Source organism: Montipora capricornis, chromosome 1, assembly GCF_036669925.1.
Source record: "Montipora capricornis isolate CH-2021 chromosome 1, ASM3666992v2, whole genome shotgun sequence".
Classification (NCBI taxonomy): domain Eukaryota; kingdom Metazoa; phylum Cnidaria; class Anthozoa; order Scleractinia; family Acroporidae; genus Montipora; species Montipora capricornis.
This window is the reverse complement of record NC_090883.1, coordinates 38,353,167-38,365,666: the sequence shown is the minus strand read 5'-3', so window position 1 is coordinate 38,365,666 and position 12,500 is coordinate 38,353,167. Positions and strand designations below refer to the sequence as shown.

The window sequence follows — 12,500 nt, the reverse complement described above, 5'->3', positions numbered from 1 at the left end:
CACCAGTCGTCGCTCGGTTTTTCATTTTCGCTCGCCTTTTTGTCGTCTTGATCATCATGAGACCGTCTTTCGTTAGAAGGGACTTAATTAGGGCCTGAAACAGGATACCCAAAAGTTAATTGGCATTTACCAAAAGCTTAAAAGAGCAAGGCTGTTATAAAGGTGAAGGAATATATCATATCAAGCCAATACTTCGAAAGCGCTGCCTTTATTCATCATTGGCTTAATATAATCCTTCACCGTTACATCAGTCTTGCTCTTTTAAGCTTTTTATAATATTTATATTGCTGATAAAATCCCTCACCAGGATCCTGTGCTTCTGCTTTGTTACGCTGGTCCTTTCTTACAAAATTGCTAGCATATTTTTAATTGGATTGATTTTAGAATTGATTTAGTTTGTTTCATTTTCTTTTCTATTGGTACAGTTCAACTTTAACATTGACATTAATCCGTCTTGGTGATCTTCCTCTGCGACTGGATACAGGCATGCCACCAGATCCGTTGGTTGAGTTTGAAGTTAAATACGCACATGATGGTAAAATCAGATCTGAAGTGTACCAATCAACGTGTAATCCACATATGTACGAGAGCTTCAGGTTTGAAGTCGCCGTCAGTGATCTCGGCAATCAAACTTTGACATTCAAAGTGATTGACTTGATGAAAACAAACTTACCTGAACCACCACCACCACCACCACCGCCACTACCGGAAGAAGGAAATAAAAAAAAGAAAAAGAAACAGGAACCCCCTCCTCCTCCCCCTACTCCTCCTCCACCACCGCCTCCCCCCACCCCTACGCTTATAGGTTTTGTGACAGTTCCTCTGGTCAGCGTAGCAATGAAAAAATTATTAGCTGACACTGAGATTACAGTACTCCGTGACGTCATTAAGTTGAAACCCAGGCGCTCCTCCTCAGAGAAAGTTGACACTACTGGGGGTGAGACTATGGCATCTACAACGGGGACAGATGATTTTGAGGAACAACCAGAGCCGAGTGTGGAGGCAGAGGAGAATAAGGAAGAAGAGAAAGAAAACATCGATGAAGATAAAGAAGAGGAAACAGAAGTTGTAGAACAGGATGAGCCAGATACCTCACAGGTAACAACCGTTTATCCCTGGAAATCAACGAGCACTTTTTACGAACCCTTACCCTAACCGTCACATCGCTTATTCCGAATGACGAAGGGCTGGCGCTCAAAACGACAGCTTTGAACAACAAACAATATACGTTACTACAGAGAGGGAGACGAGTGTGCCCCTTGAGATATGTAAAATTCCATCAAGTTATTTTTGGATGAGATAGAACAGGAATCAATCATGTTTTGTGAGACATCCCTGTTGTAGTGCTCCATTGATTTCTCATGACGTCATCTAGCAGCGCACGTTAAGTTTAAAACTGATTTCGGTCTCTAGGAATATCGTTTCTTCCCCTCTCTGCAATTTTGTTTTCTTGACTTTATTAGCTCTAAGCTAAAATCTGTAATAAGCAATCAACTTCATTTTCAAAGTGGGTGCACCAAAAGCTGAGTGTTCCCAAGAGTGAATTAGCTAAGAGTGTTCTTATGGCATGGGTAAGCTCCCCAGAAGAGTCGCGAATAAGTCTATTTTCCCGGGAAAATTAGTTTTTATGTCCCTGAAAAACGTAGCAGTGGCAGTCACGCGTAACATGGCTACTCCTGATTGGTTAAAGGGGCGACGTTTTGTTTGTTTTCGCGCGTAAAGTGTATTTCAATATATGTGACTGACCTGGCGAAAGACTGCAAATTGATAAAGCAACAGTCCAGTCTAGTTCACCCTTGGTGGACCTCATGAAAAAGGTTTTCATTTCTTTGAAAGAAAGACTTTGGTAATCTTGTTCTATGAGGATAAAAAATTTGAGTTTGCAAGTTCTCGTGTTTTACGGAGGAGAAAGCAAGTTGAAGTTCAAATGAGGTCTTGAACTACTGTAAAAAAAAAAATAGAGTTAAAAATCCGAGCTTTCGCCGATCAACGACATCATCACAGATAAGAAAAAGGCTTAGCTGTAGAATACCCAGAATACACTCCAAAACTCTTACAAAGTTTACGGCCACGCGGCTACTCTGTTACGCGCAAACACGCAAACTGTGGCTACGTGGCTACATTGCTAAGATGAAACAATGGCAAAAAGACAGTAGTGTAACATCTCTCGTTACCTGCCATTGTTTGTTATTGTAAGCAGCTTCTATTGTTTTTAAGTCTAAGTCATTGTTTCAATTGTTCATTCTTTTGTTTGCGGCTAAGATAGCGAGCCAATTACATTTTACGTTACGAGATCTGCTACATCCCCCTCCCCCAGGAAACTTTGCAAATTCAGTTTCTCTCAAGTGGCATTTCCTGCATTTTGACACAATTTTTGTGATATTCTATAAGGTCTTTATTCTTACCACTGGAGTCCTTACATCTTTGGAACTGCTAAATGGAGTAAGACTGCGGGCCTTACACGAGTCTGCTCAACAGAGGGTGTTCAATGGAGAGATTGGGCGAGACATTATAGGATACTCCTTAGGATACGTATTAAACGTTTAACACTGAGATCACAAAAAAGCTCTTAAGATAAGCAATTTTTCCCCTTGTTTTCAGAATTTCATGATAATTCGGGAGAATCTGGAAAAAATCGGGAACACGGGAGGGAACGCATCAAATCGGGATCGCGGGAGGGTTGGAATCTCTGGACTTGTCCTTGTATGATGGAGTCACATTTCGACTTCTAACTAATGCGACCCTTTACTACCTCTAGTCTTTTCTAGAGTAAGAAAAATAATCTAAGACTTGTGTGTTTGCGCGTCTCGGTTCGCCGTCGTTTGCTGTAGACTGTAGATGACTATTTTCTAGTAGAAATTCGATTGTTAGTCTCCTAAGGTCTCCTGAGTTAATGGACTGTCGTTGAATTCATCAAGACGTATTATTTGTGGTATAAGCTGATTTTCCTTATTTCCTGCACCAGTCACGCACGGTTAGTCCGTTGCATTCATATATGTAGCGTCTGTGCACGAAAGCCAAAATAATGGTCAATATTTCGACTATTCCCGCTTTAACGAAGAATAGTTGGTTCATACACTTCACATAAAAAGAAAGAAAAATTCAACTCTCTCTTTTGAAGCCGGTTCACTTCAAACAAGCCCTACGTCAGATTACGTGGTTCCAATCCAATGTCTTCTCTTATTTGTTCAAAAACCATATGAAATCCATGTCCTATCAAAACCTAACCTAGTTTCGAAAGTAGTCACCAAGCCCATATCTTACAGGGTAGATGTACTGTTAATTGCAGTTCTTACACGTGACTGATTGAAAGACAGGTTTTCTTGGTAAGCACTGGCTGGTGTGATGCATGTCCGCTCCTCAGTGTTGTGGGAGAGATCTTTAGAAATAAACTGCAATTCAAAACGGTTGAAAAAGATATTCTACTGAGAACTTCAGCTTTTTTTGACGGAAACCGCACCGATTGTTGGGAACACTGGATCACAATTCTCCAGCACTTCTAAATAATGAAGTAACCTTGATAATGACGTTTAACTAATACTTCCCGCTTTAGGAGTCCAAGTCATTATCTTGCATCCCGTTGTGTTCATTCGTTGAGATGACTACATAATTTAGTCCATCACCACTCGCTTAGCACTATTTTTCTGTTATTAACTAACCCTTTGACTCCCAGGAGTGATCAGCAAGTAACTTCTCCTCACCATTTCAATGAAATGTCAGTCAGACAGGTATTGAGAATAAAGATAATTATCATGCACCTTAAGAGTTGTGATCTTGATATAAATAACACCAAATTCTCATGACTACCCAACAAAGAAGTCTATGGTACTAGTAAGGAGAATGAACTTTTCGATCTTGGGAATGGAAGGGTTGATAATTGTATTCTTACTTATTTGAGGTGGAGGAGCAAGCAATAGAACCAGTCGCGCCGAAACGTCCCTCAGTCTCATTTTCCGGAGAGGTGGACTCTGATGTACCAGGACCTGCCCTGCTAATATCATTGGCATACCTGAAGTCATCCGAAAAACTCACGGTCATAGTTATGAAGGCAAAGAGTTTAAAGCCAATTAGCAAAAATAAAAAACCCGGTAAGTAACAATTTCTAAGTGTTGGAGTTAAAAGGTAATGCTCGTTTTGTGCAAGAAACGGCTTTTAGAAAGTCTGACCAACAGAATCTCCGTTTAAACAGCCAAAGATACATTCTTTCACATTGCCAATGTTCCGACCAGATCGGATATCAAAGACTCCTTCCAACGATGATCGATTTGAAGCACAATACAGTTATTGTACTAAAAGAAATGTTATTTGTTAATCCCGTTGAATGAAATGACGAGATTCATTTGATCGATTGTGACTCGGGGATACTCGGAAAAAGTCCGATCGATAACTTCCGACTGTCCCATGAATCTACTGAGTTTAATGGCCTATCTCAAGTTCCACGAGTCTCCTACAGCTCACTTAGAATCGGAAGGTCGTAGGTTAGATTCCCGCAAAGGAGCACTCGGATTTTATCCGAGTATCTCCGAGTCATCAACGAAATATTTCCCCTTTAACCTTACACGCCGGAAGGACGTTTTTGGCACTGGAAACGAGAATCTCTTGTCAACACTTAAAAACTAGAAATGCGTGAGCTTCACGTGAGCTGTAGCCACCATCTCTTCTCGGACAAAAGGTTTGAGATGCACTCACAGTTGAAGCTAGTTGAAGAAAATGAGAATCTAACTGGGAATCAATTGAAAGACGAGTAAATGCAAAGCTGATTCGGCGCGTCGAGTTCCATATTTGCACAAACAATGCATGGAGTTACTAACGGTGTTGTTTTATTGTTTAGATCCTTTGGTAAAAGTTTATGTTAAAATGGGCGATAAGAAGCTAAAGAAACGAAGCACTTTAGTGAAAAAACACGACGTGCCTCCGGTGTGGAACGAAGCTTTCAATTTTGCTATCCCACACCGTATTCTACACAAAATATCAGTGCTATTACAAGTGAAACACATCTCCGAAAGAGGAAAGAAAAGCTTCATCGGTAAAGTAGTTATTGGATCAACATCAAACGACGAAGCAGTGGATCATTGGAATGCCATGCTCACATCCACGAGTTCTGTGGCGAAATGGCATCAGCTGGAAGAAGAAAATCCGAGTACAAAAAAGACGAAAACGACAACAAAGCAAAAAGCAAACTAAATAAGACAATGTAAATAAGAAAACAAGATTTAAGAGACTATTACCATTGCTCAAAAAGCGGCAAATTCATTACATTTGGAAATAATTTAAAGCGCAGATGTGAAGAAGAAATATATTATAAGGCGACCTTATTTCATGCCCTCGACCCTAAAATTCATCCTTGTTTTTGTCAGTTTCACAGAACAGCTAGGGGAACAGGCAGCGACATTTTTACCTTTGAATTGGGGAAAAAAGGGAACGGAAAGAAAAGACAGGTCTTATGAATTTTTTAAATATAAATTTGTTTTGCGGCCATCTGCCGGTCATTTATGTTGTGGTCGTCTTGTGAAAACTTATACTTCTTCGTCATTGATGAATCATCGATTTTCGAGACCTGTTTAGTTGTTAAAGGTGAACTAAGGTATCTGGTTTTATGCCATTCAGTGTTTGAATTCACGCTAATATGTTGCATGTAATCATTTTTATAACAACATCTGAATCAGATTCAGCGAAACTCAGGGTTCAAATTAAAAATATCGTCGTAAAATTGATAATTTGAGACAGTTACAGCCATCTTTTGTGTAATTTTTGTAAGATTTTCGAAGTTAAATACTTTCAATTTCTTGGTATTTTACTTGACATTAGAGAGAAAACCTGTTCAGCCAGGATTTTGAAAAGGTTTGTCAACTAACGGAGAATTTCCGATGATGGTTTTCCATGAATCAGAGTGTGCATATGGGTTGAACGGAAATCAAGTACCAATTGATATTTAATGAATTATTTAACCACCTATTCCACCGGTGTATTTTTATAAATGTGTGCAAAATAGGTCTGTAACAAAAAAATTCTATTTTTTTTCTTTTTTTGTAAGTATGTGAATTTTTGTCGTGTTCTGTCATCTCGTGTTAATGTTAATTTTATTGTGTTAGTTACGTAATAACATATTCTGTCTCAGTGACAGAGTTTGTATTCAATTCTTTTCGTCGTATTCTCTGTAATCAAGAGTTGTAAGCCGCGCGCACTTGCTGAAGTGAACGTTTAAATAAAAAGAACAAAAACATTGCGAGGAGTCATAGTTAGGAGCCGACCGCGTAAATTTAGGCCGTCTTGGTCGAAAGTTTTCCTATTTTACTAGTAATTAATAACCATTAGTAATTAGTTGCATGTCTTTTTTTTGCTTAAGTTTCTTCAATAAATTCTCAATTGTAAATATTATTAGTCTTAGTTATGCTGCGTGAATGTAGAAAGACGTTTCCGCGCGTTTGGCGGGAAGATACTTCAGCCCGGCTTTCTGGACAAATGACGAATTTTTCGTCACAAGGCCTTTTACGAAAGTAATGATCACTACCTTTTTTTAATGAGTCATTTGTTCAGGTATCATCCCGATAACCAAACTGAAATTCGCCATATTTGGTCACTAAATCCCGCCGGAAAGCTATGGTTTTAAGCAACAGAGGACTTTTTCTGTGTTTACACAACCATCTAAACACGAAGGGGCCTGAGTTAGTTTTATGAAGTAACTAGACGCTTGGTGAGCGTACACTGGGTTGCCTGTGGTACGTGCAGCGTTCCAGGCAATTTTTCAAGTCGGGGGTCATTAAGGACGTTCGCGCTAATTGTTTGTGCGCAACGTTACTGCGCAGGTAACGCGACTGTAAAATGTCACGCATTACTTCGAGCATTAGTGAAGTTGAGGTTTTAAAACCTTTGCAAAAACCGTGGACGATAAGTCTTGCACAGCGTTGGATCAGAGAAGATCGCGATCAGTCAAAATTGATTTAAAATATTTATGAAAGTCAAGTAGACTACTGCACGACTGATATTTGCGAGGTTTTATCAGTCGTACACTAGCCGAGTCTACTTGACTTTCGTACATATTTTTCAAGCATCAGTTAAAATGACATGGCGACAAAAACGCCAAGGAAAAAATTCCAGGCCAGCAAAAGAATGGCACATTTATTTCCGAATCATCATGAAACTTCAAGTGAAGCGAGCGGGAGGATGGAAAAGCTCTGGAAAAGGTAGCCGATCGAGTAGACTAGTACTAGTGGCTGAAAGTTTGGAAAACTCGAGGACGAACCGTTGCGTAAAGTTAATGGGGCTGTTTCCTTTTGATGTTTTATTACCCTACGAACTTAAGTTCAAAGTGAATGCATGTTTTTAAAGTTCTTTTCCTTTACCTTCGTGAAAATTGAGCAGTATTTTCGTCCTCGTCCGCTTGAATAGTGCGGACCTTCGTGCAAACAATCAGCGATTAAATTTCGCAAAAAAACACGCTCCAGAGGATGAGCATGACGGCAATGGAGTGATATTATACAAAACACTAACCAAAGGAAAATGACCCCTGCTTAAAACTGCGTTGCTATGCTCGAGAAAGGTTTTTTTTTTCCGGTAAAAACCTTTCATCTCTTCAACGATCGATCGTCTCTTAGGTTCCAGTCCTTCACCGACAGGTCACGCAAAAGCGTGACAAACGAAATTTTCCAAGCCTTTGCAAAATCACATCGATTTTACTCGTTCAGATCATCGGTGACCCCTATTTTTTTAATCATTAATCACTTACTTTACTTACTATCTACAAAATGTGATGAAATGAAAAAATTCTCACCGTAAGAAGTTATCTTTTTTGAACATTTTCTTTCCTCGTGCCATCGAATTCCGGTAGTGGTTGCAACGGATAGAGCTTACGAAAACGCTCGTCGAGGATGAACTCTACTGTTTACCACATGCCTAGCGACTTACAATTATCTAAAAATCTCACTCCTAAAAACCTATGCACGGAAACTTTCACTCTAACAGTTTATTTTCATGATTTTCGATGGATGAGCAGGTGAGCCTACATCTCGCGATTATGACCGATTTCTCGAAATTAAGGCATTTTTCCACTGCCATTTTCTCCGAAACAAAGTCGGTGACCCCCATTTTTTTTTTCATTTTTGGAGTAAGTACTTTATGACCTAACTCTAGGCGAGAAATGAAGAAAATCTCACCGTAGGAAGATTTTGGCGCGAACGTCCTTAAGACCGTTTAAGGGGTCACCCAGAAGTCATACCAGCAGAGGCCCTTTGGCTCACACGTTCATACGACGAAACCGATCCTTTTCTGAGGTTAAAAACCTGGCTACCGGCCTATTAATTAATCATTTGTCACAAAAAAGAAATTCCTGTCAGCTTTAGATAAAATAGACACGCACAGGAGCCCATGACACGCATTGCTTACCTGTGATAGTGAAGTAACACAGCGCTTTATTCCATATTGTCAACTGAGCTGCGTTTTGTCTTCCAGGAGATTCAAGTTGTCTTTGCGTAAAATGTAGCTCTAACGGTGCATGATATTGTTTTGGTATTGTATATCATTGTAGTGCAATGGTAGAAGGTTTAGGTAAATAGCCCCGTGAGAAGACATGTGGTTACTAGCAAAGTACTGAACCCAGAAAGAGTGAAGAAACTAAAAGGGAATCGAGAAACGTTGGCTTCTGGATTGACATGTTGATCATTTTCAAGTTCCCGCGCACAACTTCTTTTCACCACAAGTTTAAGCGTGCACTCTGAGCATCTGACAGCTTTGTAATACACAATTTAACTGAAGTTAATTCCTAGCAGTCCGACGGGGTTAGTATCTGGATGGGTGACTTAAAAAATATACCACTTCGTATGACAGAAGCATTGGACCGAAATTCTATTTCAACGCTAACAAATGTGAACTAAGCAAGGTACAGATTTTGTTAGCTTGTTTATGGAAAACAAATATTGATGAAAAAGTAAATAAATATTGATACACAGTTTTTAGGAAGAGAAGAAGGAAATTTTTCAGGACGGTCGATCGAGAATAAAATATTTTGCCATCTGCAATAAAATTTACGACACGAAAACAACATTAATTTTGAAGTGCGAATATAAAAAGTTACGATCAGCAACAAACATTTTGAGGGATTTCTGCTACGTTCAATGTTGTTATTGTACTTTTGGCTGCACAAGCAAATCGCAAAATCGAAAGTGACATCGAATTCAGCAGGCGCCGTGATCAAGTTACCGCGGCGTGTTTACTCGCGAAACAGTGAAGCATCTGTGTCAAATGATGGCAAGATACAAGGTTTTTGTTAGTTTTCTTTTTCTTTCAAGTGTTAAAAAGTTTGACAAGAAATGTGCGAATTCAACACAAAGATCACAATCGCCCAACTCTTGAGGTTGACCATTGTTTCTGCAAAGTCAAAAATTTACTCTCCAAGACGAGGTTATTTATCACCACTTTATTATTCATCAGCGTCACAAATTTTTGCTGAAAATTCTCCCGTATCCCATTTCAATCCACGTATGCAAATGTGTTAAGATCGAAAATTAAACATGATTATAAAATTAACAAAGGCTGGAAATATCGCAAAATCCTTTTCCAGCGGAGACTTTATTGAAGCAAACAACATAGTTGCTATCAGAGGCAAAAACCCTTCCTATTTCAATTGCGTGCGTGCAAACAAGAGAAACAATCCGTGTCATAACGCATATGCAATCAAATAAATTTCTGACAGTTCACATCAAACCCTTTTCGAAAGAACCTTGACCGTCAATAATGACGCAAAAAAGAGACAACAAGCTTTCATTCAGTTCTTCAGTTCTTCAGTTTTATTACTCGGTAAAGCTTAAGTTCCTATACACCAAGATAAAATGAAAAATAACAAGCAAACAAATAATGACGATAACAATGACAATAATACTTATTGCTACTACATTATAAAAATTCATAATTAATCATATCAAGTTGAGATCTAAATTGGGAAACGGACGTAGAGTGTACAACATGAGCTGGGAGCAAGTTCCAGTCAATAACAGTTCTGGGAAAAAACGAGTATTTGAAAACATCCAGTGATGGAGAAAAAGTGTTCAATTTAAAATCGTGTTTCCTTCGAGTGGCCGTGGTGCAGCGGGTAACTTAATCCTCAGGTGGAATAGCAACCAGGCCTTTTAAAATTTAAACATCAAGATCACTCGGTCACGTTTTCTTAGTGATGACAGGTCTGGCCATTTTAGTTTCTGCAATAATGCTGACACGCTTTGTTGCCATGGGTAGGTGTTAAATACAAAACGGATAGCGCGTCTCTGGATCTTTTCGAGCTTATCAGAGTTGCGTTTAGTGTATGCCGGGGTCCCAGACCGAGCTAGCATAGCAGAGGATGGGTCTTACAAGGCTGAGGTAAGCTCAGGTGAGCATTCAAATAATTCTTCATTGTCACATTTCCAAATTTTTCTTACCTTTGTAGAGTTTTGTACAAAATAATAGGTAATGTAAATTGCCAGACAACTATTATGCGACTTGAATAACACTGTGATGCATTCAAGGCGTTCGATTCCTTCAATGTTTGTTAAATCCATAAAAAGAAATTTGCCATTTGAGTTCAGTGTTTGATATAACACCAATTAGTAAAATATTAGAAACAAAGCTCACTTGAGATCCAACGGCGAAAAATGAAATTGTTGTCGAAGACCATTTACTTGTCGCTTTAAAGATTCCAAATATTCACTTTTCAGCGCCTGTCTTGTTCATCCAATTGACGTTCCATTCTTGAGTTCCGTAAGGGTATATTTTCCTTAAAGATCCACTAAAACGCCATTCGCGTTACAACGACTCTCGAAGCCATTGCAGATCAATTAAATATTCTACTGCGTCAACCTGATCAAATCTACCCATTTCTACTACCCCATGAAGCCTAGCAAAAATACGCGCAGACGACTCTGCCCACAAAGACACTAAGTAGTAGGGGAGTGACAGGAAAGACTTTTCCCGACACGGAAAACAAAAAAACACGACCAAATGCTACGCAGATTCCGACTGGGTTTAGCAACCCAGTAATTAGGATAGTACGCGCATTCTCATAGGTCAATAGATGTGTTTAGATGAGAGTATGTAAATACGGCTGTGACATCACAAGAATTTTGATTGGTTACAGAAGTTGTCAGACGCGCGTTTTGATTAGCTGGTAGGAAATATGAGCCACGTGCCAATAAATCTGTTTCAATCAAGAAGTCGAAAAACCCAGCATTTTCCTTCATTTGTCAAATTATTTTGGAGAAATATTTTATAAAAGCAATAGACTTTTTGCGTGTTTACAAAGCCTCATCTAAACAGGAGGGGGAGTTGGGAGATTTCTCGACAGTTCTGCAAACCCGAGACACGGTCGAAAGTTTGCAGAACTGTCAAACTGTCTCGAAAGCTCGTCGATGACAATGTTTATTATGAAGAAAATGGAAAATCAGTCCCTTTTTTATCATAAAGAGAAAATTTCCTCCGTGGCTCAAGGACTCGTAAATTCATCACCACTTTTTCTAGCCCTTGCCATGAGAATGATTGAGAACAATCGTCACGGTACTGAATACTGTGTTTGTTGTGTAGCGAACATTGAATGAATGTGATTCTAAAAAGGCAGATGGTCCTGTGGTGATGAATAATTAAATATGTTGCACCGGATGGAAATAATACGAATGTGCGCATTGTTTACGAAGTGCTTTTGGCGTGGGCAGATGATAGGGCAAAAGAAATGTATGAACCTCATTCGCTGTATTTTTTTCATTTGCAGTTTTTGTTAATCATAAACTCTTCAATTCTTTTCCCGGCAGAGGGAAATTTATTCCTTCCATTCCTGATTTTTGTTCGAACGTAGTGTCAGGTTGATCTCCCTCAAAACTGGCCTGATTTCTTCTTTTGCGGTAAAAATGAAGTAGATGACAAGATACTATACATATTTTAACGACTCCTCGTTTTATCGAACAGTTGCCGTTCGGCGTTAAGCCGCAATGAAATAAGGATTTGTCGAAATTAGCATAAGTGTGGATTTAGTGCGATCGAAGCGAAACGATGAAGGAGGACAAGAAACTTGGAAGAACATTTTTAAGGTAAATTAATTTATTTTCTAGTTCGCTTCTATAGTTTTGATATTGTTAACTATTTGAAGCACCCACTCTTTTGTCAAAGTAGTCGACGAGCGGGGTTTATTTTGAGAGCGAGTTTTCACTCTAGCTGATTGCCAGTTAATGCCTGCAAAAATATTAGGAACTATCGTATGTTTGAACACAAGAAAGGAGATATCTTCATTATTGTAAAATAAGTTCAGATGTATTTTACAACCGAAATATGATCTTCTACACCGTTAAGGATGATCTAGCGAAGATTCCCTGTTTTTAAAATCAATTTCTCTTCGTTAATCTGACTCTGAGTCGCACACGAATTCATCCATTTCTTGAATTTTAGAGATTCAATAGAAGCGAATATTATCTGCGAGAATACCGTGTTTTTCGTCCCAAACCGTAACCGCTTGTGCGTTTCATCAGAAGAAATCTCTTATTTGT

At 39.0% G+C, this 12,500-nt stretch overlaps 2 protein-coding genes across 3 annotated transcripts in view; both read left to right on the top strand.

Annotated features, from left to right (window-relative positions):
• The window catches only part of LOC138042680 (synaptotagmin-1-like), a 14,518-nt gene extending 8,294 nt beyond the window's left edge, over nt 1–6,224 (top strand). Inside the window, exons 6-8 of the mRNA XM_068888641.1 lie at nt 426–1,098; nt 3,899–4,088; nt 4,832–6,224. Coding sequence (XP_068744742.1) covers nt 426–1,098; nt 3,899–4,088; nt 4,832–5,184 — 1,216 coding nt within the window. The 3' untranslated portion in view covers nt 5,185–6,224. The remainder of the gene's footprint in view (nt 1–425; nt 1,099–3,898; nt 4,089–4,831) is intronic.
• A 4,019-nt stretch (nt 6,225–10,243) lies between these two features.
• LOC138042689 (synaptotagmin-1-like) overlaps nt 10,244–12,500 on the top strand; it is a 13,901-nt gene continuing 11,644 nt past the window's right edge. Inside the window, exon 1 of one of the 2 annotated variants that reach the window (XM_068888679.1) lies at nt 10,244–10,360. The gene's annotated coding sequence lies outside the window, so the exon portion shown is untranslated. Of the gene's footprint in view, nt 10,361–11,665; nt 12,048–12,500 lie in introns of those variants that run through there. The other variant, XM_068888654.1, reaches the window with a different exon arrangement.